The 7,500-nt window shown below is 36.9% G+C and overlaps 1 protein-coding gene across 1 annotated transcript in view; it reads right to left on the reverse strand.

The window, feature by feature from the left end:
* Positions 1 to 416: 416 nt before the first annotated feature.
* Positions 417 to 7,500, reverse strand: part of LOC130820809 (DEAD-box ATP-dependent RNA helicase 3, chloroplastic-like) — a 9,349-nt gene continuing 2,265 nt past the window's right edge. Inside the window, exons 2-10 of the mRNA XM_057686329.1 lie at positions 7,057 to 7,193; positions 6,567 to 6,978; positions 5,303 to 5,401; positions 4,437 to 4,661; positions 3,323 to 3,700; positions 2,991 to 3,134; positions 2,809 to 2,904; positions 2,379 to 2,713; positions 417 to 989 (exon numbers count right to left, since the gene is read on the reverse strand). Coding sequence (XP_057542312.1) covers positions 911 to 989; positions 2,379 to 2,713; positions 2,809 to 2,904; positions 2,991 to 3,134; positions 3,323 to 3,700; positions 4,437 to 4,661; positions 5,303 to 5,401; positions 6,567 to 6,978; positions 7,057 to 7,193 — 1,905 coding nt within the window. The 3' untranslated portion in view covers positions 417 to 910. The remainder of the gene's footprint in view (positions 990 to 2,378; positions 2,714 to 2,808; positions 2,905 to 2,990; positions 3,135 to 3,322; positions 3,701 to 4,436; positions 4,662 to 5,302; positions 5,402 to 6,566; positions 6,979 to 7,056; positions 7,194 to 7,500) is intronic.

The following is a 7,500-nucleotide window of genomic DNA, read 5'->3' on the forward strand; positions in this document are numbered from 1 at the left end:
TGACACTGCATAGTTTAAAAATATGAATTATAAAAAAAAAATTAAGGTGTTTTTAAAATATGTATACAAATAAAATGAAAGATTAAATGAGATATGAGACTAGACAAACATAAAGCCGTTTTCAAAAGCGTAATAGTTTATTCGACTAAAATTTTCTTTTGAAAGGATTTATTCAACTAAAATGATAATATAGTTGATTCAAGAAAACATGAGAAATAATTATTTTCTTTTAATTTTTTAGATTCACTTGGTATTATGAGTGAGCTTTCTACATAAATTGAGGATTATAACTTCTGAAATGGGTGCATAGACATATCATAAAAGGATACAGGAGTTTTCAAAACCAAAAGTTTACCACATAAGAAAGAAAAATTTTGTCCACTAAGTAGAAAAGTTAAAAACATACTATTAATCTATTACCATATAGAATTTCCCCAATAATTAAATTCAATAACTTGAGGTTTTTAAGTTCTTAGTTTTGCTTTTACAAGTTACAACCAAAAATTTACTCTTATCAGTCCGCCCAACAAAAATGTCAAAACTAAAAGCCATGCTTTTTTTTTCTGTAACTGACTGACTATAATATATATACACCAAGAATTCCCTGCATGGATGTATCCCAATGACCTTACAGCAAAAGCAACCGCGTACTGGACACTAAAAAGAGAACGTAAATACTAAATACGAACATAACAACCTCAATACACGCGCATTAGATTGTGAACTCCTTTGTATGCAGAGACAATATGTCGATGAATCTCTGAATGTACGAGTGATCCAAGCAGGATTTTTTAATCAAAGAAGAGCGAGTATACTTGGGCACGGCTGGATCAACAGGAGCAGCACGTCTGGGGGGTGTTGGCGTCAACAGTGGCTGTCAAAGTTCACATACGTTAGGAAGCAGAGTTTTTTAGTATGATTGTTTGCTGGGGCAATCTGATGCTCTATGCCCAGTTTTCCCGCAGTTGAAACATGCACCACCAAAGTTCCTGCAATAATGCAAAATTTCAATGTCATTACTCATTAGCGAGGTAAGCTATTGAAGCGAAGGATAAACAACCTTCATTAATACGGGGACATATACAACAAACTGAAGTGGCGATCCAAAACGCATCTTCGAGCGATCCAGATCACATATGACCCTGAACCGTCGATCTCGCCAAAACTGATCTTGACATTGATATTGTTTGGTGTCATATTCTTTGGGATTTGTGCTGATTTAACTATTGACATTTTAGACATTGTGAAAAAATTACTTAAATTCAAAGGGCTAGATGAGTTCCTTTTGTTCTCGAGTGAGGGATGAGAGAACATCTTATCCACCTCAACCACAAGAACCACAAAGAGCCGCTGACAGTTCTTCTAATGCTACCATGAATTGTAATTTGACCCCAACCCATGTCGAAATTATTTGGGAAATCGACACGTGTTACTTACCACCAATCAAAATTGTATTTATATAGTGCGGTACACACTTAGTAGGAGAGGAGTTTTACATGTGTTTATGAATGTAGGTGCTAAACTAATGACCCTTGCCTTCCTAGACTCATAATGAGTTTTGGAAGAGCGATGCATCAGATTTATTGCTGTAAACCAAGTACACACATGTCTTTGACCTTGAGCTTTTGATTGGGTGATTAGAGATGCCCAATACAATTTCCACGAGGAGCGGGAAATCAAGAGTTTTGATTAGTATTAGCTGTCAATCGTCCCTATGACACATCTAGTAACAAGATTAGCTACATTGACCACCTTGCTCTTCGTTACATTTACCATTTCCTTTTCATAACCATTTTTGGCTAGAGGGGCCTAGTGGGGAATCCAAGGGAGAGTTGGCTAGACTTAGATTGTTTCTTGTTGTAGAACAAGGAACACCATATGAGGGGCCATGTTTTGACAGTCAATTTTGCGATCATTGGGCATATATTTTGATAGCAGTTAACTCAAAAAACCTTTACAATATAGTCGTGATACGGTGATGAGACCTTATTTTTTGCAATATGATACGATAGTCAATTGATAAGACAACAGTATGGAAATGACAAAATCACGTTTAATTACGTCCTTAACTCATCATCTATGAATAATAATAAGTATGAACTCACATCCATATGCAATTATGGTAATTCCCAATACCATAGACTTCCATTAATATCATTTACAACCTTTAAATTTCATAATTAGTAGGTTTAGATATTGCATTTCCTCTAATACTTCTATTTCTTGTTACTTATCCATTGGAATATTGTAGACCAAATTCATCTAAACTATCTCGTGTTCGACCGGAAACTACACATAGGTAAATGTATGCATCAGGCCTAATGCCTTTGGAAGAAAAATGATAGATGACGAGAGTAGATTTTAGAGGGAAGGAATACCTGTCCCTGCTTCCAAAGGATGGTGACCTATTAGATCGACTACCACTACCGCCAATTAGCCAGTCATCCCCACTGCTTCTTGAGTTTGAAGACCACCTGCTGCCAGAATCATTTCTCGAGTTTGAGGACCACCTGTTATTGCTAGATCTGAAGGAACTTCGACCACCACGCCTAAACATATCATCACTGTTGTCATCAAAATCAAAGTCCTGACTACTACCCCATCCTCGGGGAGTTCGTGATCCTCTTCTATCCCTCGAACCGCCATGGCCACCTCTGCCAGAGAATCTGCCGTAGCTATCACTGGGAGGCGCATCATCTTGCAGTGCAGGCAACTGCAAATTACATCACAAACAATGAAATCAATACTTCAGAATGAATGCAAAAATACGTTCCCATATAACCAAACAAGACAGTCCACTATATTGACCTTAGTAATCTTGGATAATGTGTTTCCTGGAGGTATCTCTTTATTCAGTAGCTCCTTTGCGATTTCCTCAGGAAGATCAAAAACAGCACCTTGAACCTGGACACAGTAAGACACAATTACCAACTAAATGAACACAAGTACAGAAATTTGTACAGTTGAATGTATAGTTTTCCACCACTCACATTTTCTTTTGCAATTAATTGTATCTTTCCAACTTCATCTGCGGCAGTTGCATAAACATCAGATAAAAAACCCATGACGGATCTAGCAGACAAGAATCCTCTCGAGTAACCAGGAGTACGAGTCAATTGCAATGTTGTCCATCCCTGCAAAAGAAAATTTATCGTTAAATGACAAATAATATTGAATGTCACTCAAGATGTGCATGTACTTATTGTACTATACAAAGTCGAGTTTTAAAGTTTCAGAACATAAAACTAATATATAGACTAGAAATTCAATTTTCATATTAAAGTAACAAAAACTTAGTTCAGAATCTAAGACTATAAATTACCTGCTCATGACTAAGTAGAGATCTTGATGATGGAGGCTGGGAAAAGCCACTCAGATGGGCTAGCGCTGCAGCAAGGGCTCCAGTTCCCTGCTCTTCAAGTAATTTTTGTGCTGTTGGTGTGAAAAATTGAATGGAGTCAGGATGGACCCCACGAAGAGTAGCAACAACCTGATCAGCAGACGACTCCAAGACCTCTTCAACTGATGGAGGGCTAATGTACTCAAACTTGCATCCTACATCTCTTTCAAGAGATCGAACTGTTCTTCTCTGGCTGCTAGTATACATTATAATAGTCGTGCCTTCCTTTCCTGCCCTCCCAGTTCGACCAGAACGATGGACAAATGTCTCAGGATCATTGGGTAGTTCATAATGAATAATCTGCAAAAAAAAAAAGAAAAAAAAAAAAAGCAACCGGAACTTTTTCAATGTAAAGGACATATAGAACATAACACATGATGAATAGCTGAAGATATTTAATTGGCATATTGGTAAAGGAGATACAAGATACTTTCAAAATGTCAGGCGATTGTACAATCATCGAATAACAACAAGGTCGCATTGCATCGCATCAGCCGCATTGTAAAGGCTTTAAAATAAACGAACCGATTTTCCCGCATTGCGAAGGTGTAAAAAAACTGCGTTTTGGGCCGCATCAAGGGATATCTTATGGTTTCAACCGATATTTAGGCAATATGATAACTAAATCACTCTCATTACCGCATCAGCATTCGTAACCGCAATCGCGATCGTTACCGCATTTTTACACTATGTGTACAATATCATGAAAACAGAATAACAGATTTGAAAACAGAACATAATACATGATTCTTGATGCACACAGAATAATCTGAAAACAGCAAACAATGACCAAGAAAGATAACAGTGAAGCTGTTGTTTTGAAACATTTCATGAGCACAAGTGATAAACAACATAGAATACGCACTAGCATTTGCGTTCCTCATCGGTTATGGCCTACAGATAACGGAAATGAAAAACATAAGAACAAAAAAAGAAACAGCCTATAATCCAAACAAAGGCAGTAAAGCCAACAGGCAAAGAAACATAAAGCTACATCCCAAAGGATACAAGTATATTTATTTGTGGTAAAACTAACCAGATCAACATTAGGTATATCAAGACCACGGGCAGCAACATCAGTGGCAACCAGCACAGAGAACTTTCCCTGTCGAAAGCCATTCAATGTCCTCTCGCGTTGGTGCTGAGATATATCTCCATGCAATGCCTCCGAAGCAATGCTATTTGACAATGCCAACGAAACTTCATCAGCATCTCTTTTTGTCCGTGTGAACACAATGGTTTTCCCAGCCCTTGCATAAACCTGCAAAGCACATAACCAAAACGAATATTTGTGAAAAATTTCCCAAATATTAGTATGTTGCAACTATTATTTTGCAAGGTTATCATGATATCTTGTAAAAGAAGTCCATGTTTAGAAATCTTATAAAAATTAAAGGGCCATACATTGATTCTTAAAACAATCACACCCATATACTCAATGGATTTCATACAACTAAGTTTAAGAATAAGCCATAAAGGTTAGCATGGAAGGCTAAAACCAATGAAGTTTGTTCTTCGCTAATGATCAAGACCTGTAAACGTACCAAATGTACCCAGAGCCTACATCTGTAGTTTTGTACACATCAATGCACAAAAACATGAACTGATGGCCCATGGGCACACTGAATGGTTGGTTCACTGTAACATGACTCGCTAGTCAATTCGCTTTTTGAATTCACAATTTGCTCAAATTTGCCCAAGAATAGCCCAAAACCGACCATAATTCGCCTTTTTCGATTCACGATTCGCGAGGAGATTAGCGAATCATGTGACACTGGGTTGGTTAGACACTATAGGACCGCAAAAGAACTAAATGTGCCTCTATGGAAGCTCAATTGATGATACAGAATATGTAAGGCAGCAGATTAAGAACAAATTATCAGATTTCATCTTGACTCCTACCGTGATAACATCACTAAGAATAGTGCGCTTTGAAGTTGAAGTAGTTGAAATTGCATGTAGTTTAATCCCTTCGGCCAACTTTTCCTCTTGCTCACCAACCTGTTGAGACGTTTCACCAAAACACAGAAATTAAGTAAAGGTGTATCTCAGATATAGGTCTATAAAGCCTCAAACAACCACACAAGCTTACAAGTTACAATATAATGAAGAAATGAACCAAATGGAGTTTCACTCAAAAAAAATTTACTAGGATATCACATGCAATCACCCAGCTATTCGTCTCACTAAACAATTTTCAGCTAGCATCATAAAACATAGTGATTAATAGTATATTAGTATTATAAAAGAAATAAACTAGTGCGGCATTTGGAACTTCTTTAATGATTCTTTGCACTAACTTCCATCAACTTATAGCTAAAGATTGTTTTATTGAGTCAACACAACACTTGCTTCAATTTCCAACGAAGGAAAAAACTTTGTTCTTTTGTTTTGATGTGGGGGCCTGAGTGGAGAAGTGCACTAGATAAACTCCAACATCCTTTAGAGTATATTTGGGCAACATTCTAGGAGGGAATGGACGGCAGGGAAAGAACTGTTGTTTTCCTTCTAAATCTTTCCATTGTTGAAAAAATATGATTTCCCTTCAATTATTTTTCCTTCCTTTCCCTCTCCTCCCCTTTTGCTACATAAATGAAGTAATTCTCTAATCTTGATTCCCCTCCCTTTCTATTTCCTCTATTTTATCCCATCCAAACAAAGCATAAGGGCCTTGACTATATAGTAACTAGTCTATCAACCCAATAATGTGTCTATAAGACTTACGTGTGCAGAAAGGGAAACAATTCATGGAATGATATTTAATATGAAACTGGAAAGTGAAGGTTGATTCATGAAACACATATCAGGTACACCCACACAAAACCAAAAATATATTCTTTCATGATAAACAGCTATCCAACATTATCTTCCTTAAAGTGTAAGGGAAGTATAAATCATTCATATACAGAAGTTCACACAAACTAGTAACTCAGACAATGGGGCTTTATCAAATTGTATCAAACTTCCCCTCCGAGAGAAATCTCGTGCAGACCCTGTCACCCTAACTTAGAAAGCATGAGCAAAGATCACTGTTGTCTAAAAAGAACTAAAACAAAAAGGAACTGCTTATTACTAAGAAAACCGACTCAACAAAAACAAAGTGACATACATAATTAAGCAAAAAAGAAACATGCATGCTGAAAACTAAAACGAGAGAAGGATTTACCAAATCAATCGTCAAGGGAGTCTTCAAATATTTTCTAGATAATTTTTTCACCCACCCGGGCATAGTAGCTGAAAAGAGCATGCTTTGCCTTTCAACAGGAAGTTGTTCCAGTATGACTTCTACATCTTCCTCAAACCCTACAGCCAGCATTTGGTCAGCTTCATCAAGAACCAAAAATTCAACTTCCCCCAGTTTGAGGCTCTTGCTATTGACCAAGTCAATAATTCTACCAGGAGTTCCCACCACCACATCAACACCACGGGAAAGAGCATTTTGTTGTGCACTATAAGAAACCCCTCCATAAACGCAAACAGTGTTCAAGTATGGTGCAGACTCCTTCATTTCCTTTTCAACTTGTTTTGCCAACTCTCTGGTTGGGGCTAAGACTAAAACTCTAGGCAATCGTGAACGCCTAAAAAAATACAGAAACACAGGTTTAATAATCCCAATGCATGATGAAATCCTTTTAAAGAACTTATGTGATAGTTACCTTAGTGCACCTCTTTCTTCATTCTCTTCTGTAAGGCGTTTTAGTGTTGGAATCCCAAAAGCAAGAGTTTTTCCAGTCCCAGTCTTTGCTCGAGCAATAATATCTCTACCTTCCAGAGCCGGAACTAGTACTGCTCGCTAAAAATGATTAAAAACATTAAAAATGACAAAAAAAAAAGTAGAAAAAACCTCCATAAATAACATAATAGCAAATCAGAATTTTGAAAAATCCAAAAACACCAATTTTGAAATAACCTATAAAAATACAATGTGCTCAACTCATGAACCAAGATAACCAACATCCCAGAGAAGGTCGAATAGATAAACTTTGCGCCAAAAACATGTGGGAAGAGGACTAACCAGTAAAAGTTAATATATTTAATAGATGTTAGGTACTACAAATTAATATTCCTTATATAGTTCTGCTCCCTTTGTCCATTTGAAT

Source organism: Amaranthus tricolor, chromosome 8 (genome assembly GCF_026212465.1).
Source record: "Amaranthus tricolor cultivar Red isolate AtriRed21 chromosome 8, ASM2621246v1, whole genome shotgun sequence".
NCBI lineage: Eukaryota > Viridiplantae > Streptophyta > Magnoliopsida > Caryophyllales > Amaranthaceae > Amaranthus > Amaranthus tricolor.